At 40.1% G+C, this 27,462-nt stretch overlaps 1 protein-coding gene across 2 annotated transcripts in view; it reads left to right on the top strand.

Moving 5' to 3' along the window:
- LOC108441681 (receptor tyrosine-protein kinase erbB-4-like) overlaps positions 1–19,346 on the top strand; it is a 249,159-nt gene extending 229,813 nt beyond the window's left edge. For both annotated transcript variants that reach the window (XM_017721334.2, XM_037543609.1), the window contains exons 21-27: positions 10,464–10,619; positions 11,225–11,300; positions 11,742–11,888; positions 14,737–14,834; positions 14,957–15,106; positions 16,253–16,559; positions 17,148–19,346. In XM_017721334.2, the coding sequence (XP_017576823.1) occupies positions 10,464–10,619; positions 11,225–11,300; positions 11,742–11,888; positions 14,737–14,834; positions 14,957–15,106; positions 16,253–16,559; positions 17,148–17,983 (1,770 nt within the window). In that variant the 3' untranslated portion in view covers positions 17,984–19,346. The remainder of the gene's footprint in view (positions 1–10,463; positions 10,620–11,224; positions 11,301–11,741; positions 11,889–14,736; positions 14,835–14,956; positions 15,107–16,252; positions 16,560–17,147) is intronic.
- The last annotated feature ends 8,116 nt before the right edge of the window (positions 19,347–27,462 follow it).

Here is a 27,462-nt window from a genome sequence, read left to right as displayed (position 1 = left end):
AGAAGTGGTTCTCAAACTGGTCCCAAGGCATCCATATATCGCTGCTGTCAGAAGAAAACCTTGTATCTCCATTTTTGTCGTTTTTCAGTTTTTGACAGAGTTTGAAAATGCCTGTTGCCCTTTATATTGTGTCTAAATTTAATGAAGAATGGACCGAAAGGAACAACCCAAAACGACTTGGAAAAAAAAGTCTGGTTCCATTGGTTTACTCTGTAAGTAAAGTAGGTTTTTCCTTCTCCTGAAAAGTTAACATTTTGGAGATACAAGGTTTTCTTCTGACAACAGCAGTATATATATATATATATATATATATATATATATATATATATATATATATATATATATATATATATATATATGTTCTATCCCTATGTTTTGGGAGTTGAGATCAAGCAACAATGTGCGCTGTCTGGGGTCCCTGAAGATCAGCTTTAGAAGCCCCAGGCTAGAGGACTGCTGAAGCAAATTATGCATCAGTAGGTGAGCTGCAGTCTCTTACTCTACACCAACATGATGAAACTATAAGGTAGGAGTTCTCAGTGTTGTGGCTTCCATATTTGTGTTTCTTTCTTTGCAGAGAGTTGCTCATATTTCTTATCCTTTTTAACTTGTTCATTTTATTGTAATAGTAAGCAGTCTTTAGTCTCAGAAAGTTTACAGCAACTTTCATTTTTCCCTGTTTTCTTGGTTTGGTATTATAGATATGCCCCATCTAACCTCACGTGATAATTAACCTGTGATAATTTAAAAAATATATAGAAATATAATATTAGATTATACTACAAAATGGCAGCTTAGCCTGACCTGTTTGATATGAAATTCTTTGACAATGGTTAACAAAACTTTGCATTGGAGCATTGGAGTGATACCCAGTGTCTCTAATAGAGTACTTCTATGTTGTACTATACACGCTGAGACATGCAACAGATTATGTCTTCCTACCAGTCAATTAGAAATTGTTAGCTGATGAAAATTCCAAAGTGTAATAAATTCTCTTAACCTTCAAACCTTGTGCTCCTACACAAGAAGTTGTCTGAAGATCTGAAACTGAAGCTGACTGATGCCTTGAAGCAGGAGAAGGCTGTAAAAAGATATCAAAGTGCAGCCCTCAGTTTCCACAGTCTGAAAGATTGTTAAAATGCCAGTTAAGAGAAACTCTGGAAGTCAGGGGAAGATCTGGAAGACCTCTTAGATAGATTGTATACTGGCTGGAAAGGCAAAGCAAAACCCCCATATAACAGCAAAGGACAAGGGGTTGAACAGAGTAGTCGCCTTGTGGAGTTTACTGCTCAGTGACGACACTTTAAGCCTGATATCGACTTGTTGCATGTCACTTGATAATGATATGAACATGGACACCTCAGAGAAGACAAAAGATGAAGAGTCTGGTAATTTTGGGGTCTGTATCTTTGGTTTGTTAGAACATTCCTCTGACGATCTACAGCGTTTCAAAATCAGATATCGAATGTCGGATTCACATTTGTGAGATTCCAGGCTCTGTATCTCTGGTTCCCTGAAGGCTAGCAATTCAATCCAGTGTTGGTTGGAAAGGGCACATCACCCTCTACTACTTTGGGTTCGCCAACAGCATTTCCTTTTTCTGTAGTTAATTCATGACATCATCAGCAGTTTCTCATTGTCAACTTGACTTTCATCACATAACTGTCAAAATCTAAAGTCATGCAGTCGAAAGTCAAATTTAGATTCAGATTCAAATCCCAGGACTTACTGGCTATGCCTGGTTGTGCCCTTGGAAAGGCACTTAACCCCCCACTGGGTGGATCTATTATGCTTTGGATTCCACTAAACCATCTGGTAACTGTCAGGAAAGCAAAATTGAAAAGAGGCTGGTTTATACAAAAGGACAAGGACCAAGAGATGGCAACTCCATTAATGCCTACAGTTTTGGAATAGAATGTCCAACAAGCTTATAGAGGCGTGGTGGTCAAGTTTCCACATACTGTTGGCCATGTAGTGTAGCTATAAAAATCTCTCTTTTGGGTCAAATTTGAGCAAAAATACAGTTGCAATTAACTGCACAAACCAACGAGATTAATCACAGTCAGCCTATGTAATTGTTTGACCAACCCAGTGCCTGATTTGAAACTTGATCCATGCTCCATATTTGCTATTGAGACTTGATTCCTGGAAACACGGGTTTCTTCTGTTTGTTTTATATCACAATGATCTTTGGTCTGTGTATTGACAGCTGAAAGCGATATGTATTTAGCACACAGCATGTGGCATCGCTCTCTGTTTGTCATCCTCTCTCTCTCCATGCCTTGAGTCTTAATTTAATGATCTTTGGCAGCTGCGATAGATGAAAGCCTTAGAATCACCATGTCATGTTTCTCTTATGTCTTTTTAGCACAGCTATTGCAGGCATTGCTGCTTGCCACTCGATTCGTGCTCCCTCTCACACCCTCGCCTTTCATTTTGCGCAGTGTACCATGCCCTGTGCCCCTAAATGCTCCTCCGCCGTCTTTCTGCTGCTTCTTTTCTCTCTCTAATTAGCCCCGACCATCTTGTGAGGCTAATCCTCGTTTCTCCCAAGCCAGAGGTGAGGAAGCATTGTAATGGGGCACAGAGGACCCACCTCTTTAGCCTCTATTAATTCAAGCATAACAAAAGAAGCATAATACACGCCGACCAAAGAACGTTAGCATAATATCCCCCTCAGCTGGGTTGGTGTTTTACTACGACTGCCTGGACCCATGATGCATGCAAAGCATCTGTTACGCTAAGCAACTTCTGATTTGGGCTACTTTTATGTGAAAGTTAAGAGAATGCAGAAACAGCAGTGGTAATTTCGTGGAATGTCGTGTTTGTAAGCATATATAAATACATTTATAACATGTTATAATTCATTCTAATGCCAAGCACTAGAAACCTTCACTCTGTAACGTCGCTACGCTACAGTACAGTAATGCTAATTTCTGATATAATTCTATTGGATATACAGTGTTAAGTGAATGCCAGGCTAACGGTGGTGAACATTAACAGTGGTGAACATTGACTTTCCCACATTGAGTGAAACACTGATAGTTTAAACTCTGACATCTGAAGCCTGTAATGAGCTTTATTGTGGATGTTTTAGTGTTTCAGTGAAACACTAAATGAGTGCTCCCTCGTTTATTGCGGGTATTACGTTCCAGGACCACCTGCGATAAACCAAAATCCACGAAGTAGCGATGTTCGTTTTCGGTGTGTATTCATCCACTGAGTAAATATGCACTATTTACTGCAAATCGTAATATTTTATGATTTATAACATCCCTTTATTGTTAGAATGATTATTTTTAAGATATTTTTATACATTTTGGGATTTTTTTCATGTAAAAATTAATCAAATATATATATATTCCACAGATCGAGTTCCGCAGAAAACCCGCGAATTAGCGAAAATCCGCGACATATTTTTTCCATTAATAATTTTTGAAAACCCGCGATGCACCGAGTCCGCGAAAGGAGGTGGAAGTTCCCCGGTTGTGGGATTAAAAAAAGTATCACTTAAGTTAGTTTTAGTGTCTGTTGATCTATTTCTATATAAAACAGTGATAAAACTTACACTTATTTATTTGTGTATTTGTGTAAAAGAACATGTTTTTTCTTTGAAAGGTATTATTAAAACTTAAACACGCATAATAGAGTACATAGAACAGCAAGATGTGTGTCAACGGAAGCATGTATCATTGGAATATCACTTTCACATTATTTATTTATTTTTTATCTGTTTATTCATTTGTGTCTATAATTTATGTACCTTATGTTCTAACATTTAGCAATATTTTTTCTTTACAGTTTTATCATTATTAGTGTGATTACTATTGTTTTTGTTTATTGTTTTGTTGTTGGTGCTCTTGTACTCTGTGAGTACAAATATTACAATGAGTTAAAATATTACAATAATCTCGTTTAAGCCGTACAAATAAACAGCCATGATCAGACACTGACGTTCATTGTTATGCATGCTGTACGTAGCTGTGAAGCTCTAACTCACTCCCGAACTCGCTTCACATCTTCCCCGTTATTGTAGCTTTATTCCTAAAGGAGGCTGTATTTATGGGATGAACGCGTAATACGTTTTAAATTCTCTCTAAAGAAGACGCAGGGGATAAATATTATGCTGTTCAGGTACCCAGAGGCTTATTGTAATCAGCATCTCTATTGATCGCCCACCCAGGCCCCAGAAGTAATCTGTTTTAAATACACTCACTGTGGCACTCAGGAGAGTCCCGCCATTCGTCCATTGGAAGTGTATTGGCTGTGGTCCATACTGTTGAAAGAAGAGGAGTAAACAAGTGTTTGTTTTTCTTTTTTGAAAGAGCCATGCAATTATTGTACAGTATATATTCCCGTAGTACTAAATACACGTCTCTGCCTGTTGTGTTGGACTGTTTGAGTTATATACTGTATGTGTGTATATACTGTGTATATGGACAGTCAGCTGCATAATTATTGGCACAATAACATGGGTAAAAAGGTCATGGTTAGATGAAAGAAGTGGCTTTCTTCTGGCAGGCCTTCCAAATAGTTTGTTGCCACTGACCAAGTGTGTGTTTTTTGAGCCTGGAGATCCGTGGAGTAAATTTGTCTCTCTAACCGTCCTCCTCGCTGTAAGTGGAGATAAAATGAAGCAGACATTCTCTTCCGGGCAGGTTCACTACGGCTCCAGTTGTTCTAAACGTCTTCATCATTGCCCACTGGCTATTAAGAAGGTCAGCACTCTTTGGAGAATGTTAGCCTCTTTTGTTCACTCATGTTTCTAAACTAGTGAAACAGATTCCAGCCAGAGTTCCCTATTCCTGTCCACTCAATCTAAATATAGACGAGAACATTCTGTTCCTAAGGCTTCATAATCGCGATGAACAATTGTGACTAATTTGCTTTTGGGGTGATAGAAGTGGTTTTGGTTTCTTGGACTAAATTTACTTTACTTTTTTTTGTAGTTGCATGTTGTCTATGTGAGATTGGGCTAATTGAACAGAGACATTTTTTTTTCTTAACTGTCCCCCCCTTCATTTACCAAATGTGCTAAAAATGATAAAGCCCATCAACAGTGGCAGTAGAATAAACCAGATCTCCTGCCTTTGACCAGTTTACATGAAGAACTGAAATGGCAGGTTGGAAAGGACTTTTTTTCAATGGCAACATGTAAACGCAGATCAGATTTGATCCCAGGTGCCATCCAAGGCCATCCCTTCCAACAGTCCAGTGCAGTGTACTTGTCCTTGCTCTCTCTGGGGTCAGCAAGAAGGCCATATGGCAAAAAAGTCTAATAAATATATAAGTAAGTACAGGGAGATTCACTTGAAAGAGGCCCTGAATATTCTATAATAACTCTCTCTAGGATGAAGCAATATGAACAAAACATCGTGCAATGAGCTCCTCAGTATATGGAGCTTCGAACAAGCAATGCCATGATGCCCCAACGATAAGGTGGATGCTGGACAGCTGTCGCGATGTTCAACCTCCATTTGAAACTTCTGGGTGCAGATCCACCGTAAACTTTCAAGTGTCTGGCAGAAAACAGAGATCCAGCATCACATATAATGCAATTGATTCCACATACATCAAGATATGTAGAGCATTTTTTTGGTCTAGATTGCTTCACCCTAACAGGAGTTACAACAATATTCGGGGGCCTCTTTCGAGTGAATCTCCCTGTAGTTGCCTGACTTGCTGATACCATTTAAAACAGATCACAGTTCTTTACCATGAATCACTGGTGTTTAAGTAAGGTGGCTATAAGTTACAGCTGAAGGGGCGTATCAATGACTATAACCTTTTTTTTTTCAGTCACTCATGTATTTCTGCACAAACGTCCAACTTGTTTGTGTGAATCATTCAGCAAAATGGACAAAACCCAAACCAAAAGCTAATCTTTGGCTTTTTATTCTAAAAACTGCACCTTTTCGCATTTAGAGCGGCTAAATGTACCTTCAATGTCAACAAGTTCATGTTTCTGTTGACTTAGGGGCATCTGGTCCCCACAAAGGGCTAAATGCATATCCCGCACACACACATACGTTCCTGTTTCAGGCGCTGTGTGGCAGAAAATGCATCAGTCATTTCCAGGCAGGGTAAGCTGGAGTGGAATCATCCAGAAATTGAGACTGTTGTCCTCCAAGACTAGCGGTCCATGGCCTGCATTGTGTGTGTGTGTGTGTGTGTGTGTGTGTGTGTGTGTGTGTGTGTGTGTGTGTGTGTGTGTGTGTGTGTGTGTGTGTGTGTGTGCTATGCGGAGCTTCCATGTGGAACAGCGGCTCCAGCGGCGAGAGATGATGGATGAACCGGTGTCTCCCTCTCTCCCCCAGCCGTCTGTTCTATTGATTAATTCGCACATTTGTCCGGGGCGCCGGAAAGGTTCGGGCCTAAACGCGCTCCAGCACAATCTGCTTGACTCAGCTTTCGTCTCGGCCCTTATACTTATTCACATTCCCCCCGCCGTCGCGTAAGTACCTTCAAGCAGCAATGATTCTTACCTATTAGGGAGAATAGATGGCCTGTCTGGGCCGCTGTGTGGCACAGAGAGATTTCCATTGCTAAGGACTACGTTTCCCATACTGCCATCCTGAACGGTTACAGTGATCTCAGTTTCAAAGTTAAAACGTTTTTAAAAATCTAATTTACACATTTTTCCCCTGTTCTGAATGTAGTCAATCAGCCAGGTTGTTGCCACGACTTAATTATTTCACTCCTGTGCCTCTAAGTCGTGGGCACAACTTGATTATTTTGTGCTCGCGCCTTTCTAAGTTGTGGTCATCACTTGATTGTTGCAACTTATCTTGTTCACTTTCATGAGCAATTAATTGCCACATCTTAATGATCTCATCCTCAAGTCGTGGCCACAACTTATTGTATCATTCCCATGCATTATGCAGTTCTGGCATCAACTTAATTCTCATTCTCATGTCTCAATCAGTTGTGGTCCCAACTTAATTATCTTATTCCTATTTCTTACTAAGTCGTGGCTTCAACTTAATTGCATCATTCCCATGCATTGTGAACTCATGGCCACAGCGTAGATCTCATTCCCATGCCTTACTAAATTGTGGCCATTATTTAATTAGCATGCTCTCATGTCTTACCAAGTCATTGACACAACTTAATTATCTCATTCTTATGCCGTATTAAGTCTTGGCCACAACTTAATTATGTAATTTCCATGCTTTTCTAAGTTGTTTATGTGAGTTATTTCATTCCTGTTCCTCTCTTGTGGCCACAACTTAATAATGTTGTGCTCACGCCTGTCAGTTGTTTTCATCACTTGATTGTCACAACTTAATTATCTTAATTATCATCCTCAGGCCGTTTTAAGTCAAAGCGTGAAGGAAATCATTTTTTCATCTATAGTTTTTAGTTCATATTGAAATTCGTTTATAATTAATTCAGACAGATGCACTTTGAACTGTGCACCCTCGTCAAATACCTACCATCACAGCTTTGTTCAGAATTCTATAAACGAATGAAACATGAAAAACTAACAAACTGTGGAGAAGGGGGCGTGGCCGAGCGTCGAAGGCGGGATGGAGAAGCCGGTCCAGCTGAACCAGCAGGCTAAGCTGATGATGCTCACCTGTGCCTTGTTTCTGCCAGCCTACTTATAGTCATCTCTTCCTTCAGTAGGCAGCAGAGCCCCAAGAGAGAAGGAGACCAGGGAAGGCGCGAGAGCAGAACCGGGCCGAACCGAGCCGACTGAGTGGAGCTAAACGAGCGGAAGAGAAAAAGGCCTGAAAAGTCCCCGCGAGCCGGGCCGTATTTTGTAGGCTGGAAAGCCGAGCGTTCTGTTTTCAAACAATAAAAAAGAGCTCTCCGCCTTCAGCCCCTGCCCCCCGGCGTCTGTCCTCCACCCACCGTTAAAATCTTTACACAAACCTGGACCGGACTGACTGATTTGAATCGGGACAACATTCAGAGGAAAGTTTTCTACCTTCTACTTCTTCCCTTTTTTGCCCCAGATATAGATCACTGCGCTCCAAATGAAAATGAGATTTTCCGAACCGCGCCCATTCATTCTCGATTCTCTCCGGCCCACCGTTCAGGTCTTTGTTCGTACATAATGAACACCCCAGCCAAGACATCAATTTCTTCAGTGCTTAATTGCCTTGAAAATTGCACAGCAGCACCACCCTAATGATAAAAGTTTGATATGTCTGTGTTCATTTACTCCGCACTCCACCCTTTTTCACCCCCACTGATGATTACGATGGTAGTGATGATGATGATTATGATAATAGACTGTGTTCTGGAGCAGCGTGATGACACCAACGCAGATATAAACAGGCTTCTCCACTTGCATGGAGACACACATGGAGATTCATCTGCATTTTCCTGGGTGATGGTGTTTAAAGATAAACCTTTAGGAATGTTACAAGTCTACAGGGATAAATTGGTAGCGAACATGTGCACATTTGTGTAATGCTTTTTCTTTTTTCCATGAATGGATAAAGTCAAAGGCCGCCCTTCGTTTAATCCAGTCAAAGCGGCCGTTAAGTACAAGTTCTTCATTTTTCAGAAGCCTCAACCACATTCAGTACAGCTGCTGTTGTTTACAGGTGACTTGCTTTCAGGTTTTGAAAGAAATCTGCAGGGACATCTCCAAAGTTCAGTCTTAGAAGCTGGTTTAGCATTTTCTGCTTCCCACATTCCAAGTAATCCATACACATTCAGTGATGTTGAGGTCTGGGCTCAGGGATGGTCAGTCCATTGTCCCCATAACATCAGCAGCTTCTTTGTTTGATTTGCAATTCTGGTGTCATATTTATGCATATTCCAAAGCATGCAAGCATATGTATTACTGTCTTTGTAGGGTAGTCATGTTTGGGGCAGTCCTGGGCTGGAGGTTAGGGAACTGGCCTTGTGGCTGGAAGGTTGTCAGTTCAATCCCCTCAGCTGACAGAACATGAGTGAGGTGCCCTTGAGCAAGGCACCTAACCCCCAACTGCTCCCCAGGTGCTGTGGATAGGGCTGCTCACTGCCCCCATAGTTTCACTTCATCGATGGGTTAAATGGTTCCCCTGTGTGGCTTATGGTTCTGAATTCGACTTCTATGATCGTCTGCATGACTGTGTTTAATCCTATCATAACCCTTACCATTCAGATCATTGTCCACTTTGACTTAGTTGGGGTTCATGCATATCCACGTTTGTCATAGCAGAATGGATACGCATGTGGAATCGGGTCTTTCTATGTGCTACTGTGTTGTCTATCACTATATAAAAGAAGCACCATGCTGCCTTTATTTTTGGATGGACAGTCATGGTCTCTGAGCTATTGCCCTTTATACTGTGTTTGGATACATTTCTTGATGAATGAACCAAAACAAACGGCCTAAAATGACTTTAAAAAAATCTGGTTCCATTGACTTACATTACAAGTAAAGTAGGTTTTTTCCTTCTCCTGTAAAGTTACCATTTTGGAGTTACGAGGTTTTCTTCTGCCATCAACGATAATCAGAATGGAAGTCACGCTGTAGGGTGATGTGTGAACTAATACTATTTGTCTTTCTTGCAAATCCTTTATAACCCAGCAAACCTAAACCCAACTTCAACCTCAGAATTCAAATGATCAGTTTTGGCCTCCTTTACAAAATGCATTGAGCTAATCACATTATAACTGATTGCAAAGTAACAACCTATCACTGATCTGCCTCAAACATGAGGGGAAAGAAATAGATTGTAATTCACAAGGCAGACAGATGGGAACATCCCCAACACATCCATATGCTGAATAGGTGTCATGTTAACACACTTAAACAGACACAAACTGTCTCTTTGTGACATGGCCCAGGACATAACCCTGAGGCACTCACTAGCTAGCATCACTGTGTGGACAGGCCAGAGAAATGTTATAAGTTGGGGATGCTATAATGAATGATAGTTTTTTCTACTTCACTGCTTCTGCCTTTATAAGTTTGAGGGAATAGAGCGAGGGGGTTGGGGGTGGGATTTGAGTGGTACACTCAGAAAAAAGGGGAATAAAATTTCACTGGGGTGGTACTGTAATCTCACGGACATCAAGCCTACAGTGTTTTTAGTTAGAGAACATAATTGTACCAGATTTTGTTGGAGTTGTTTTAGGTTGCATTGACTCCGTGCAACCTGTCTTGTTATTTTGTTTTTGTGATAAAGTGAATACGATTTATTTTTGAAACTCATTAAATATGCATAATTGGGCCTTAAGGATAATTTTAAGAGTATCTTTGAAGGTATATTTGCATTGCTTGTACTTTGGAGGGCTAAAATGTACATGTACAGTGCCTCTTTCTCTAAAAGCGTATATAGAGACGTGAAAGAAGTGCTATTTGGTCACAGTAAGGTTTTTGGTTTGATGCAATTTGTTGGCCTTACTCCTTTTAGAATACATCCTCACTTATTCCAGAAGTAGATAGTGGTCTTCAAAATGATGCTGTTTATTCATGGTTATTAAAAATGAATGAGGCCTTGTTTTGTTTTGTCCAGGGGATGATGTACTTGGAGGAGAAGAGACTGGTCCACAGGGATTTGGCTGCCCGCAATGTTCTAGTGAAATCTCCCAACCACATCAAGATCACTGACTTTGGCCTGGCACGCCTGCTGGACACAAATGAAAAGGAATACAATGCAGATGGAGGCAAGGTCAGGCTCTGGGACAGGACATATGGCTACCTCACCCCAGCACAAACCCGAAGTTGCCAGGCGAACTGGAATTATTAGGGCTAGGCCTTCTTTTTGGGCCATAAATGTCAAGAACAAGAACCAGAAAGTAGTGCTAATTTTGCTAGAAAGCTTTTAAAAGACTTTCCATGTTGTGTTGAAACTGCTTACATACTTTAGCATAGATTTTATCTCGTATGCAGCAGTTTTTTCATAGGAATGAACTGAAATCTAGTGGATGTTAAGGTTCCACTGTCACTTTCTAATTATACTGATAATCATTCGATCATGTAAGGCCTTCAGTCCAGCTCCTGGGTTCTTAACCAATGGGAGAGGTCAGTTAGCAGTATCCACTTAAAAACCAAATCTGATTGGACAGTATTTTGTTGGCTGTTTTAATGCTTTTGTTTTGCTTATATTAACATTCTTCTGCCGAAAAAGTAGCTCCTCCACAAATGGTTGCAGTGTAGAGGAAAGCAAGTGGTCCGTGGACAGATACAGCTGTTGCATCTTATAGGACTAACTGATATGTAATATGTCGATATTTGAATGATAATGCATTCATAAGCTCTCCATCCCTTGTGCAGATGCCCATCAAATGGATGGCACTGGAGTGCATTCACTACAGAAAGTTTACACACCAGAGTGACGTCTGGAGTTATGGTGAGCCTTTGCTGTTGTTTTGCTACTAAAATATACTATAAATTCCAAAAAGTGATGTTGTTAGCCTCACTAACGAAGCTAAATATTATTAATAATATAAAGAGCTAAATTATTGGCCTAATCGCTGTAATCAAACCTAAAACTCAGTAGGAATATAATTGCCAAGTCATTTAGTTCTTAACCAGATAAGTGAGCAAAATGGTGATCTATTTGTATTTCATACAGAATAACTGTTCAGGCTTTTGTGACTATTTGAAAATACGGCAACAAATAATGTAAAATAAGTAAATGTATTACATTAAATTGCCATTTCATTCATTAATACTCCTCAATATGTGAATAAATACATTTCAGTTTTTGAAAAAAATGATTAAAATATAAATATCATGCTGGTTTGGTTGTGCAGGTTGTGTATAGCTTCTCATCCTGTTCTTCTTGCAGGAGTTACCATCTGGGAGTTGATGACATTTGGAGGAAAGCCATATGAAGGAATTCCCACCTGTGAGATTCCAGACATCCTGGAGAAAGGAGAACGTCTGGCTCAACCCACGACGTGCACCATAGACGTCTATATGGTTATGGTCAAATGTGAGTCGCACGATCTCTGATTAAAGAGTACTTTTTTTTTTTAATGAAAAATTTTAGCATAATTCGCTCGTTGAGTGGAGTTTTTTTTATTTATTTAATAAAAACACTAAACATCTAAAATATTGATCATGTTAATACAGTAGCAATCATATAAAAATCACATCTTTATCATAAACTTACATCTGCTTTTGTTCTGCATGCTTTTTATGTAAGCATACTAGGTAATAGGGCTGGGATAACGAGCAATTTTGAAAAATTGGTACAAAATGAATAGTAAACATTTTTTTTTCCTTCATTTTCAAAACCACAAACATTTTACAGTGACATTGAGTTTATACTGGATTCTTTGGGCCAGAGAAGATGAGTCTGTCCTAAATCTGTGGACCTCCTTGTGCTGTTGGTTGATCTTTTTAACAGAATGGGCTGTTAACCTGTGTCTGAAATAGTCGCACAGACCAAGTGAAACATGATCTACTTTGTCATCATTTCTTCTCAATGAGTCCGTCTCTTTCCTCCTCTGCATTTTCCTGCCACATTCTCAGAGTTAAATGAAAAAACGATGTGAATGTTTGGTGCATTAAATCCATAAAAGTAGGTGGGAACAAAGCAAGATCAAGACTGGAATTTCGCATAAGAGATTTGCACAGACTAGATATGGAAGTAAAATGGTTAGAGAAATCTGATGGATTCTAGTTCAGAGGCATTTTTGGTAATTATTGATAAAACAATAATTGGTCCCAGCAATAGTACGCCATGCAAACTACTACAGTGTAGGTCATAACCTTATACGACCTATCCATCACTTCGATTACTTTTTTGGTGAGGTATTTATAGTGCCTTTAAATATTTTCTAACAATTCATCTCAGGTAGCTTCTCTAGAATAACTTTCTTTTAATCAAAACAGTCAGTCCCACTTTACATGAAGGGTCTCTTATGACTGTGTAGTTACATGTGAACAATATATGCTATAACAATGTAACTACTAATGATTTAGCCACTGTTACAGAAGTACAGCCTATGTAATTACATACGGGTATCAACATCAGTCTCATGTAACTACACAAGTGTAGCTTAATAGTTGTAACAGCCTATTCTATGTTATTATAAGGTAATTACATTTAAAAAATCAGACTGGAACGGCAGTTTTTATTTCTTTCAGATGTATTTTACTACTCCTTTATTACACAGTACCTGTATTAAAACTACACAGGAACTGTCCACTTCTTTTAAAGTGTAACATTATCACTACACAAAGTTCCTGTGTAGAAGATGCACAAAACTAAAGTTGATACACATGTGTAATTACATGGGCTGTACTGCTGTCATCCATCTGTAACATTGACTAAATCATCAATAGTTAGGGTTATTGCATATGTTATTAATGCGTAAATACACAGTTATTAGACACACTCACTATAATGTGTGACCGATGACGTTTTTACTTTGTGTGGTGAGAATTGTGCTAATATTGTGAAAAAATCAAGTTTACACCGCTTATATATATATATATATATATATATATATATATATATATATATATATATATATGAAGATTAATCACATGCTTATGATTACCGGTGGTTGGTTAGTGTAGTGCGTAACACCTCTGCCTTCTACACTGTAGACTGGGGTTCAATCCCCACCTGGGTAAGCACCCTACACTATACCAATAAGAGTCCTTGGGCAAGACTCCTAACACCACCTCGCCTACCTGTGTAAAAAATGATCAAATTGTAAGTCGCTCTGGATAAGAGCGTGTAATCTAATGTAAATGTAAGGCTTATAAATCTTCTTTTTCTTTTTGCTATGACAGAAAGATCCTACTGAAGCATGTAAAAAAGATGAATATCACACTATTTAGTATTACTTACATGTTTAACTGCAAAGTGAATTGATTTTATTCCTTTTTTAAGCCAACACCCCACTCGCATGATGGAGCTGAAGTTAAATACAGATTCTAGTCTAAGTGCTTGAGTAATTGCTGCTCATTTAGATAAAGTGTTGGAGTGTGAGCTTTGAGGGGAAATTAATTGCGGGGAAATGAAGATCATGCTACTACGCCGTGGGAGCAAGCTAATGTGTGCCAGGGAGTGAATGGTTTGTGCAGCAGCGCTGTCACCAGTTCAGAAATTTGGGTCACATTCTGACCCTGGATGTCAGCTAAGCAGCTGAAACTGATCCAGAGACGAATGAAACTGTATTGTTCTTTGCACTGGCATGGCGTTCCAGCATGGAACCAATTTTGATCTGTGGCTACAAGTCAATATCAGCCTGTATTGAAGACTCACTTTATTTTCAGTATCAAAAAATATCAGTGATAATGCACCAATGGGGGCAGTCGTGGGCTGGAGGTTAGGGAGCCAGCCTTGTGACTGGAAGGTTGGCGGTTTGATCTCCTCAGCCGACGGTACATGACTGACGTGCCCTTGAGCAAGGCACGGAACCCCCAACTGCTCCTCGGCTGCTGCAGACAGGGCTGCCCACCGCTCCGGGCAAGTGTTCTCACTGCCACATAGTGTGTGTGTTCACTAGTGTGTATGTGTTTCATTGCAGGCATGGGTCAAATGCGGAGGGGAAATTTCCCCTGTTGTGGGACTCATAAGGGTCACTTAATCTGAATCAGTCTTTACCAGCTTTTTATTTGGCTGTGGCTACGGTGGGATTTGAACATACGATCTCCCTCAATTTTTTTTAATTTTGCTCAAATGTTTTGAATAATGTGAACGGACAAAATATTACTGGTACGTGCTATAATAGTAACCAGGTTGAAAAACACACCAAGCAGCCTTTCAAATGTTGTCATGCTGAAATCGCGGTGATGAGAAGTATCATGTCACTCCTTTAAAGGTTGGATGATCGATGCTGACAGTAGGCCCAGGTTTAAAGAGCTCGCTGCCGAATTCAGCAGGATGGCCAGAGACCCTCAGAGGTACCTCGTCATCCAGGTGAGAGAGAAACACAGACATGATGAATGGCTTTATTGTTATGTCCCTGCATAAAAAATGAACCGCTGTGTCCTCTTAGCTCTTTGTGGTGGCAGAGAGTAATCGGGCTGTGTTTGTCCCAGGGGGACGACTGCATGAAGCTGCCCAGTCCAAACCACAGTAAATTCTTCCAGAGTCTTCTGGATGAGGATGACCTGAGAGACTTGATGGACGCTGAGGAGTACCTGGTACCTCACGCCTACCTGTCCAGAGCACAACCGGACTCCAAGCCTGTACGAAGCCTTGTACTTTCGTTATGTAGCTATCAAACATGTTCAGCAGCTAGAAGATGAAGCTCCACCTTGCCTGAGCACAGTTGGAGACTCTAGTCAGTCTGTTGATGCACAGTTTGTCTTACTCATCCCTGTTCTATGTTCTGTATTCTCAGCCTCAGAAGCTTCGCCCACACATAAATGAAAACTGAGCATCTGATATCGTTAAGCTGGCCGTAACTATCTGTTTCATTCTGACAGTCTGTCTGAAATAGTGGCTAGATTGAATAGAAGTCTGCGTCTTTAAAAGTTAATCAAAAGTTTTTGCAGCCCCGCTCTGAAAAACGACTTCTCCTATAGGTCAGAGTGGTCTGCGGTCGGTTATTGCATATTGTACGGCCCCTTCCTGTCAAAGAAGGCGGTTCTTGGACAAGTTAAATTACAAAATGCTCCAGACTCTCTAATAACACGCAGATGTCTGGCTTGCGAGACTAACTACACTCTAACTCTTCATCAGTGGTCAGTTTCTAAATATAGGACCACTGTTGACCATACAGTTTTGGGTGCTTAATCACTCAGAACCAGTGACTTTGACATGAAAACACTCTGCCAACACCGTTGTACTTTCTCCACGCACAGTAGCATGTCAGAATCATCCACCACACAAATAGTACCTGGTCAACTATAGTCTCGTAGTCAGAAACTGACCAGTGATGAATGGGGTAAAGGGCAGCTGGTACAAAATAATAACCCTATATGCTAATTTTCATTGTTGGTGTCTTGGTCTGTCAAAATGGTTTGAACGGTTAGAAAATTATACATTTATTTTTAAAATAATGTCAAACATTACAGTATGTTATTTATCTAGTTAGTCCATTCTGGAGTCACTGCCATGTACAGTTCCTTAGTAGGACATTTTTTAGCATCACATTCAGGATAGTTTTACAGCCATCACACGTCATAACTTTTACTGTGCTGTCCGCATTATACCTACTTATTAGTTTACACCTACCTCAGTGACCATGCAGACATTTTCCTTGCATTGACATTGTTGTAGGAATTTATTAAGAACAAGCTGCTTTAAGAATCGTATCTATAGTGTGGCCTGTGCAAAAGTTACATTTGTAATGTGACAAAAAAAAAAAAAACTTTATTTATTTTAAACAGAGTCAGTGCCGGCATCATGATGGAGTTTTTAGCCCACATGAAGTTTCAGTGATCCGCTCCCGGGTGTCATCTGCCTCCACTGGCTGCCCGTCCATCCCAGCAGGAACCCAACGGGTGTCTCTTGCCCCCCAAGAGGAAAAGCACTGTAATGGAAGCCTGAAGAAACAGCCTGGGGTTGGCTTTGTAGAGGATAGCAGCAGCCAGCGCTACAGCGCTGACCCTACTGTGTTCCTGGGGCAGATAGCACAGAGCAGGGGCACTGATGAGGACAACTATGTGGCTCCCCGGAAGGACAAGAGTTCCTCAGGTAACTAGACAATGTTCTTGCTGATCTGTTGTACTTCAGAAAGAAATCCTTGGGTTGTGAGATCACACTGTTCTTATCTCAGTTTCCCCTTAAAGCAATGACTTACCCAGGAATGCATTATATACAATTGCATCTAACCCCAAATGAACTCAGCCATGACATGTTTGGTGTCTAGTTTGCTTCTTTAGTTCTGCACTGGAGCTGTGTGTCTGATGTAGCCATACAGTAAAAAGTAAATGCTTTAACTGATATCAACTGAATCAGCACAGCCTTTAAAACTGAATCAGCATGTCCTTTACATTAGATTAGAGTCATTCAAGCCTAAAAACTAAAAGCTAGCATTACCTGGAACATGGAACATTACACAATGTGGTTATTCCCAGAATACTCTGGGACTTGCTGCAGAAAAAAGCAACGGAGGGCTCAGGTGTATCATTAACCAAGAATAAAATTAATAAATACATGGTCCATTAATGTCTTGTGGCTAAAGTTTAAATCACACTGATATATAGATAAAACATGAAACTGAATGTACTGTCAAGAGTAGGTAAATAATCTAATAGATGCGTTTTTCCATAATCTCTGTAGGTCATCTGAATCCTGTTGAAGAGAATCCTTTTGTCACACGAAGGACAAATGGAGAGGTTCATGCACTGGACAACCCAGGTTACCACAGCCCCCCTGATGGACATCCCAAGGTTGATGATCAGTACGTTAATGAGCCGCTTTACCTCAACACATTCCACAGTAAAGGCAATATGAACCAAATCACTCTGAAGAAAAATGGAGTTCCTGCCCCACTCCAGATAACAACAGCAACCAGCACTACTAGCAGCCATGTCCCCCTGACCACCCAAATAGGGAGATCCCATCACCACAGCCAAGGAGCACATGTTCATTTTGCAATTCCACCTGTTCAGCCACCTCAAAGTGGACCCATGAGTCAGAATGGCCACCAAGCTATTCATACCAATCACCCTAGCACATCTGGACATCATTCTCCACCAAGTCAGATATTCCACTTTAATCAACAAGCCCAGTCTGGTCTTGCAGATCAGCAGGTTCATATGGCAAAGTCTGTAATGACCAGTAAAAGTAATCTCCCAGGTCATCCCATCCACTCAAGCAGCATATCACAATCAGGTCCTACTGGAACCATAATGGTGAGCAAGAAGTACTGGAAGACTTTTGACAACCCTGAGTACTGGCAACACAGTCTTCCTCTCAAAGCATCCCAAAACAACCATCAAGACTCCTCTCAAAGCTGCAACACAAGCCTGTACAAGCAGAGCCTCTTCAAGCAAAATGGCCGTGTCCGGTCTACTATTGTCGAGGACCCAGAGTACTTATCGGAGACTAAATCCATGAAGCCAGGGCAAGTTCTGCCACCACCACCATACCGGCAAAGAAACACTGTAGTGTAACATCCAGGTCAACACGTTTTTCAAAGCCTGATTCCTCAACCAGCATCTTCATGGTCCATCCTTTTTCTCTCTCCCATTCTTGTAAATAGAACAACCCAACCTTGTGAACACCCTAACTTTCATTGTTTTCGGCAATTGTCAACGTCCCTGACAGATGGAGTACCAATCCAACCAAGTGCCTCAACACTCGATTCCAAGGATATTGTTAATCTCCCTGTCATTTTTCAGAATCAGTCTGAATGGAATTCATATTTTCTTCATTTGTGAACTTGTTCTTTCAGAACTAACAGAAATGTAACCATGAACCTGCTAAATGAGACATAATGAAACTGCAACCTGTTGCTAAGAACATCGGACAACTGATGCTAAGGTACATCAGTTCTTGCATTTTTCAAAGACATCTTTGCTTGGATTTTTGCTTCTGTGGATCTGTTGGCCAACACATGATTCCAAACAGGCCACTGCTATTATAGTACATATAATGATTTCTGCAATATGAAATTTAGTACATTTTTGGTTAACTTTTATATACTTGACACAGTTAACTCATATATGGTTTGAATCCACAATGAACCTCTTGTCCACAGTTGAATTTTCATGTAAGCCAGAGATTGCACTTGATGGGTCATGACTTTAATGTAAATGATGTTTGATAAATAAGGGTAAACTAAATTCAAAAGTTGTTCACTTCAAATTTATATTAAGGGTGGGTCATACCAAGAATTTGCGACGGTGTTGAATTACAACAAAGTGGCAACACTAGCAATTATGGAGAGACTGGGTTTTGGGCCAATGTGTAATCTATATAAGAAAACAAATCATCTGGTGATCTCCAATGGAGAATGTTGTATGGTATTGTGACAGTCAATGCTTTTGTCTCTGTAAATGAATTTACTCTCTGTGAGAGTGTATGTGTATATTGTGGCAAAAGAAATGCTATTATCCACTAATTTATGGATTGTCAAGACACAATTGGTTGACAATATTTATCTATTTATGTTTTAATTACCTATGTTTTACTTGCATGTGCTGTATTTACTTTTACTCATTAAATGAATTGTGAATTTTTGATTTTGAGCTAGCCAGGAATAGAGGCTGAGTTCTACAGCAAAGTTGAGACACTGAGTGTTGATTCTGGGGTTTCACATCCATTAAAAGGAGTGTAATGTTGTCCAGCTTCATTGCTGTAAAGCTTCAGTACAAGAGCCCAAACAAATACTTCGTTTTTGATAATGTATTGGAGTGACAATGTTTACATCCATTTCTTTGTTTACCTTTTTTCTTTTAACTGGTCTTTTTGCTGCTTGTCACTGCTGAGTCTTTTGTTTGTTGAAAGAAAAGAATAAATAAAATTATTGTTTAACTTAATGCCCAGTTGCTCAGGTCACCTCAGGAAGCAAATCTCTCAATTTATTTGGGTGTTTATTCATTTTTTTGTATACACATGTATATTTTTAGTTCAGTCTTGTCAATGAAAAATAGTTCTTATCCACCTCGTGATGCTTTTGAGCTGGGATAAGGCATGTGAAGTGGCATTGCATCTTTTCAAACTGGACAGCTCAACACGCTTGGAGGAGAACACTAGAACATCAGCTAATAGACACCCATGCTGGCATGTTTAAAGCTAAGCAAACTTGATTCTTAAAGCCATGTTTTAAATAGCAGTAGGGAAGGTGGTTACACATGCATCACATATTTAAAGTAACAAAATAAAACATTATATTTAGATGTTCACTGCATGCCCAGGTATAGAGGCCTATTTGCAGTTAGTACTGGAGCTGAGAATCTCATTATACAGACTTTGAGTTCATATGTGCCAAGAGATCCTGGCTATGAATCTCCAAGCTGTGAAGGTCCAAGCTTTCATGTATTGGCAGTAATCAGGGTGTGTGGTATTAATGTGTTAAAGGGACCCTCCACCTCTTTCAAAGAAATAAGACGAAAAACCAAAGCTTCATTTTTGGCATATACATCGGATTACTCTCAACAAATTACTAGAAGCTGATTAATTGTGACTTCTATGAAACCATGACCAATAGCATCACCAAGGTCCAGGTCCAGCCCTGAAATCAGATTTGCTGAGACATGCGCAAAAGCCATTGTAAAATGCTTCTCAACTGCACTAATGTTGATTTTGTTTAGCACCTGTAAGAGGTCAGGCTATGACCCCAACCACCGCAAGGGGGTCCAGGGATCGTGCCAATAGTGCTGCTAGGTGCAGCTCCCAGAACTCCAACTCCCAAAAGCCCTAGCAATAATCAGTGCTGACCAGTTGCACCTGAGGAACGCTGCCTAAAAGCTTGCCCAAACAGCAACTCAGCAAAGCGGGCAAAAGAAAAGAAAATGAAAGAAATGAAATTGAAAGGAATTGAAAGGAAAATACAATCCCAAGGGTTGTTGCTGAGCTGGACTCATCCTTATGCCCTCTCAAGTTTGAGGGTGGTCTTGTGTTCTTGTAGTTTTCCTCTTTAAAGAAAATTCTTTCTTTGACCACGATGGTCGTAAGCATCTCTTTTAGGTTTTTCCACCTCATTTCTTGCGGTCCCTGTGGCGCAGTGGTAGTGCTCTGCTCTATCACGCAATAGGCCACTGATTCAATCCGTGTGTAATTTTACTGTCGTCATCCAGTTTTTAAACTTTAAGTTTCTGGCAGTAAACATTGCAAAACATTAAAGCATGTGGCCTTTTATTACCTTCTTACCTAATTATGAAAAACCAGGAGCTGTTCTTTGTAATAAAGGCCGCTGCTATAGTTCGTTCATTCATTGTTGATGTTGAAATGACATTATTGATGAGAATCTGTGCAAGTTGTTTCAAGGCTTGGGCTCATTCACACTAAAGACAGATATGGATTGTGTACATATATGATTATGAAGACCTGAGCAAATAATCGAAATTGAGCAACTAGCCTTGAACATATCCTAGGACTTCCTGCCTTGGATGGCTGTGGCATTGCTGTGGAGCTCACAACCGCTTGACAAGGTAAATATTATTATTATTATTAACAAATCATTAAAAAAGAAATTCTGGAGTTAATTCAACAGGCTCTCAGCAGTGTTACCACAGGTCCACATTAGGAGGTGAAAAGCTCATAAGCTGGCTGCTTTTTTTTGTGATTGTGTTTAAGGCCATTCGTTGTGGGTGGGCGTGTACACTGTCCAGCTTCTGACAATAAAAGACAGTAACATTTAAAAGAATTGCACTATATAAGTTGTTTTGTTTAAAATATGTAATATAAACTGTGGTTGTAAGTATACAAGATTGCAGTCTTCTACTATTGTAAATAGGAATGCAGTGCTAGTAGGAGGAAACAGGGAGCAGATGTTGAGGACCTTACACCTCCCTGGCTACGACTGGCCCAAACAATTTGTTGGAGCCAATCATTTAGACTGGCATTTAATCGGGTCATACATTATTGTGTCGGAAGTTGAGAAAACATCAAGTCAATGTGTCGCTTGCTGCCCTGATGCCATGTTCTTTGTTGCTAAATCTTGGCTCTAGATTGTCTACTTCTATAAGAAATGCTTGTCGATCTGCTGAAGTAACTGTAAGGTTAGAGTTTTACTGCGGTGGTCATGGTCAGTGTTTTGGGTTGGGGTAAATTTACACATACAGTATTGTAAAGTTAAGGGTTTATATTAACGGGTACTTAGCTGTACGTAACTTAAAGATGAGGTAAACGTAGAACCTACTTTTGACCCTCCAAACAAAGTGTTACCGAATCATCTTTTTTAGGTCAAGATGCTTACACCGTTTTCTATTTACAGAACAGTGGGTGCAGTGGGAATGTTTGTGCCAGAAGAGAAATGACTGGGGATCCTGCTGCTAGTGGCATGATCTCATTCCCAGAATGGAAGGATGACTAAGATGACTTCATCAGACACCAGCTAAGAAACCAACATCATTCCCCATGCATGCTAATTCTTACAATGTCCTTCGTCCTTTTCTCAGACTTGTTATTGTCCCAGTTGATTGTGCTTTCATTTTATTTAAGGAATAAAGACATCATTCCACATTCTGCCTTCTACTTTTCATAATGAGTCTGACTACATCTGCACAGAAGCATATGCCAATACATTCAAACCTTGGACGTGACATGACATTTAAAGTTTGGAGGAAAATTATCATGGATGACCCAAGAACGCAACCCAAATATTAATCAGCTCCGACTCAGACTTCAGTAATTAAGTCATTGCTCTTGTGTCTAGACATGAACTTTGTGACATTATTATAAAGTTTTACAGCTTGGAGTCAGATATAATTCACCATCCAATCGATTAAAATCCGTGTTTTACTTCAAAAAAGGGGCCACTTTATTAGAATTTCCTACCTTGTACTTCCACTCACTGGCCACTTTATTGGAAATACCTGCCTTGTACTTCCACTCACTGGCCACTTTATTGGAAATACCTGCCTTGTACTTCCACTCACTGGCCACTTTATTAGAAACACCTACCTTGTACTTTCGTTAACTGGCCACTTTATTAGAAACACCTGCCTTGTGCTTACACTCACTGGCCACTTTATTAGAAACACCTACCTTGTACTTTCGTTAACTGGCCACTTTATTAGAAACACCTGCCTTGTGCTTACACTCACTGGCCACTTTATTAGAAACACCTACCTTGTACTTTCGTTAACTGGCCACTTTATTAGAAACACCTGCCTTATGCTTCCACTCACTTTATTAGAAACACCTGCCTTGTACTTCCAATTACTGGCCAGTTTAATAGAAACACCTACCTATATATATATATATATATATTCTTTTTTTTTTTTTTCTTTTAGTAGTGCCCATTGGCCAATGAAGGACAATTAAGAATGTCCTAGTCAAAGTCCTTTAAAGACCCCATTGTAGTGCTGTGTCTGGACTGTGTCTGATGTGCAGTTCATGCTTGAAAGGTTTTTGTTGTGGCTAAGGTTGAGTTTAGGGGCAACTACTTTTGCTGTAGCTGGACGTTAAACGGGCGGTTCATACTCGAAAGCCCTCCAATGTGGCTGAAGTTTAGGGTTAGTCACTGATTTAGGTGTTCCAAAACTTTTGCTTCTTCAATACATTTTTTTTCTCATATTTTCCTGGTCTCGTATTACACTTAGTCCAAGGTTCTGAACCCATTTACCATGACAAATAAGCAAAAATAGAGTAAAAATGTTTTCACAGCACTGTACACATTTTTCTAGACTTGCTAAGGATTGAGCAACTAGCGTCAGCCAGGTTTGCATACACTTTTCTCCATCTTTTAAAACCAGGCATGACTTTGTGGTAATGTCTCCAAATCATATTGCTGGGGAAGATATATAACAATGCCATAGCGACTGGACTAGACATGAACCTGGAATATGTGCTGAAAGAGTATTTGACCATCACCGTTTAGCTGTACGTCTCTGAGGAGATATACCTGCGCTCGTTCGTACATTTGACCTACTATGTTTCACCTAATGAAGATTTCCTAAGCCCAGGGCTTGGAATCTAATGGACCATTTACTGAAAATTGTGGGGTCATACAGTTGAAAATTTGGACCTCAAGTACAGGACAGGTATAAAAGCACCAGCTACTATATCACACACTGGCTTTCTGTTGAAAACTGGCTGTTAATTGGAACAGGTCAGCAACTGACAGAAAACTCTGGACTTTGTACAGCTTATTTTTCTTTTTCTTCGTGACCAGAGGGAAAATGTAGCCTCGGTGACCTCAGTAAAGGGTGTTATATCAGTACATCTTTATATCAGTATATCTTTCAGTGTTTTAAAGTTCCAAAGGAAGAATATATCCATCGAGAAATCTCCCATTAGTGTTCAGTTGAGTTGAGACCAGGTGATTGTGAAGAACCTTGCATATGATTTACACCATCTTCAAACTCACCAAGCAAGTGAACCCTCATGCCCCTTTGAGGGAGGCATTGTAAGACACCGCCCGTCAGGACAAAGAGGTCTCACTGTAGGATAAAGGCGATCAGTATAACTGTGCAGACCCAAGTGGACCCAGTCAGTCACTGTAGCCCCTCTCTAGAGTTCAAGCTTTCAGACCTGTACAGTCCTATTGGTGTACATGAAGCATTAAGTCTCCCACTTGTGGTGAACAAAGTGAAGGAAATATACTAATGTTTAGGGTCACTCAAAGCAAAGATTTTGGTCTAAAATCCAGGTAAAAAGTCCAAAATGTGTTTTAAGTTCTTTGAACCAAGTTGGTAGATATACATAAAACATTCTGACATTTGAATGGCAGTAAATGGAACTGTATGTTCTCCCTAAATCATTTTGAAGCATTTCTATTCCTCAATTCATCATCAACTTCTCGTAAGTAAAAGGTAGAAGATGCGTTTGAGAAAACAGTGACAATAAGCATTAATAAATGGTAACAAGTGAGTTATTTATCATTTGTTTAGGGACAAACAAATAATGAATATATATATATATATATATATATATATATATATATATATATATATATATATATATATTTTTTTTTTTTTTTTTTTTTTTTTTTTAATTGCAGAATTCAAATCAGTAATTCCAGTTTGTGAATAATTAGTTATTTGATATTTGTAACTAAATAACCATATAACTGATATAACTTGACATGTTAAGCATTTCCGTATAAACAATCCATAGTAATCATGAATCAGCTGCCACTGAATGTGTTTGGGACTGTTTGGCTTGCGAGAAGCAAAGAATGCAACTAACTACTAAGACTGAACTTTCAAGGTGTGGGGAAAAAATTCAAAGCAAGTCTCCCGAAAAGAATGAAAAGAACCTGTAATAAAGACAAAGACTGGACACTAAACAGTGGAAGATTTGTTCTAAAATGTAGTTGTGGAGGCTTCTGGGTCATTTTTATGGTAAACGTAGGTTTTTTGTAAATTTTTTTTCCCTATACTGAAATATGAGCAATTAGTGTTTTATGGCTGTTTTGGGGGAATAAATGAGAGTCTGGCCCCTGACGTTTGCTCAGTATTGTACGTACAAACAAAAACTGGTCTGTAAAATATGTGCAATAATATTATTTTAGAAAAGTAACACATCCTTTTTTTTGAAAAGGATAAATCCTAGCAGTGCTGCATTGATGACCCATAAATGAAACCATCCTCTTTAGCTCACTGATGGCCAGAGTGTCACGAAACGACCATTTGTAACAAAGCCGTTTGCGCTGGAGTTAAATCTGAGTCCGTGTGGTGCAAGCAGGCAGAAAATTAGACCTCACGGCTGGGCACCGTGGCTTTTTGTTGTCGTCGACGGGACGACTGTGGACCTCTTTGTCCTTCTAAACTGCTGCTTTAGCGTCCGTGACCTGTAATAAATGAGGAGCTGCTTGGAAGTGGCAGCTGTGAGATCGAGGGAATTCAGAGGGAGGGAGAGAGAGAGAGAGTGAGAGAGAGAGAGATGTGGGATGTGTAAGCCAGCTGGACTAGAGAGTTGGTGTCATCCAGCTTCTACGAAGCCAGCAATGGCTGTGGAACATTGGACCCATCCCACATGATGTCACCTCAGAGATACCATCCGTTTTCTCCTGTTAAAGGGACATAAAACGTCCTTTCGGAGAAGTGGGGGCGATGACACGTGTCCTTAGTTGGCCAGCTCTTCAGAAGCAGGCTCTGATAGACCTCATCATCTCCACTGCTTTATGTTCCTAGCGGCCAGCCGAAGCTCCGCACCAGTGATTCATCACTCCATGAGCTCGTAATGTAAGACTGACCTTTGACAAGAGAAAGAAAGAAACCTTCAATTTATGGCGAGGGGGAAGGTGCGGAATCGAAAGAGCCCTGATTTAAAGAGATGGTGTTGGGGCTGAAAACAAGGAAACATAAAACAGGAAGAGTTTCAGAGAAAAAAAGAGACCAGTGGATTCAAAAAGTCTACAAAGTAAAAAGAAAAAGTACTACAGACTTAGTTATGTTGAAACGTGGCAGTGTTGCAAGTGAATGTATGAATTGGAAAAATGGTAATTATAAGATTATTTGAAGGCCTTTGACACAAATGGCCTCTTTGACTTTCAGGTTTGCTGGAGCATCGTTGTGCTTTCCTCTGTTCTGGAACCTTCCGGGCTCAACTTCACTCATGATAGTACTTGCTTACACTGGCCAGTGTGCCCACCATCAGGAGCCCCAACACTGAGCGCGTTTGCGTGCACTTTATAATCCGATAACTGCGGAAAATCAGATTTTGTCAGCAATTTGATGAATGTTTACAAGCACTTGAGTAATCAGATAATGGGACAACCCCGGTCTACATGAATCAGGCTTTCTCCTTTTCAATCAGCCAATAAACTCACAGCAGATGACGTGACGTAAACGGAACACAAAATTCGACCTTCACGCTGCAGCTTTTTTCAAAACATCGTGCCACATTACTGAAAGTTTGAACATACATCATCTAAAAGACGAAGAATATTTAAACCTTTATTAGCCTGTAATTGGTATCAGCACCTCCACGAAAGTATTTTGCAGTGGATCTGTTCTGCACGTGTGCAGACTGAGAAAGCCGAAAGAAATCAGAGTAAGAGTTCACATGCGCTGAGAAATCTGATTACTGAGCTGAAATCCAGCCTCTTTATCAGATTTCTAAATCAGACTGCACTGTTTACAAGACCATTTGAATAATCAGATAACTGCAGAAATCGGATTATGATTGGATTATTGGGTGCATGTAAATGTAATGACTCTGGGAACACCAACTAATCGCTTTCTGCTGTGTCTGACCAGCACAACACACACTAACACACCACCATCACCACATCAGCGCGACCATCTGAATATAAAAGAGTGGTAGTTCCCAGCTTTATAAGTGGAAGAACGTTCAAAGGAACCATTTGGTTAATTTTTTTCTCGTCCTTTTCTCAATGGATTCGCCCAATTTTTGTTTTGTTTTGCTGGTATATGATGCAAATTGGTTTTTTTTTGGCTGGTTGATCATCCTTTTAGGCTGGCTTTGTGTGACCTTTGAAAACGATTTTGTTTTGTTAGATCTGCATCAAAATATAGACAAAAACAAAGAGGACCTTGGTAGGGTACATGGTTTAATATGTGAATATATTCATGATGACATGTAAGCCAATTTGTTAACACTTCTTAACACGAGTTTAGTGGCCATCTGGCTGCGGTTGCAGATTACATGTCTGGCTCTAGACTCCCCTGGGCTTATCTTAAACACCTCGCTCTCTAATGAACCACTGTGGCTCCTGGCAAGGTGAAACGGTGCAATATTGGATCAAGCAGAGGGGCCGATAGAGAGAGAGAGAGAAGAAAAGAGATCTAATGCTCTCATTTTAGATGTTACAGGGTCATGGAAGAGAGCGAGAGTGTGTGTGTCTCCCACAAGCACAGTGTCCTTTGACTCCACCAGTCTGTCTGATTAATCAGTCTGCCTCTAAAGGTGTGGGTCTGTTCTTTATTTCCGTGTCTTCAGGCGGCTAAAAATGGTGGTCTGGGTCACCTGTATTAATACGATCTTCACTCGGGTCCTTGGTCCAGTCTACAGCAAG

The sequence above is a fragment of the Pygocentrus nattereri genome, chromosome 12, assembly GCF_015220715.1.
Source record: "Pygocentrus nattereri isolate fPygNat1 chromosome 12, fPygNat1.pri, whole genome shotgun sequence".
In the NCBI taxonomy this organism is placed as follows: domain Eukaryota; kingdom Metazoa; phylum Chordata; class Actinopteri; order Characiformes; family Serrasalmidae; genus Pygocentrus; species Pygocentrus nattereri.
This window is presented reverse-complemented; position numbering and strand designations above follow the sequence as displayed.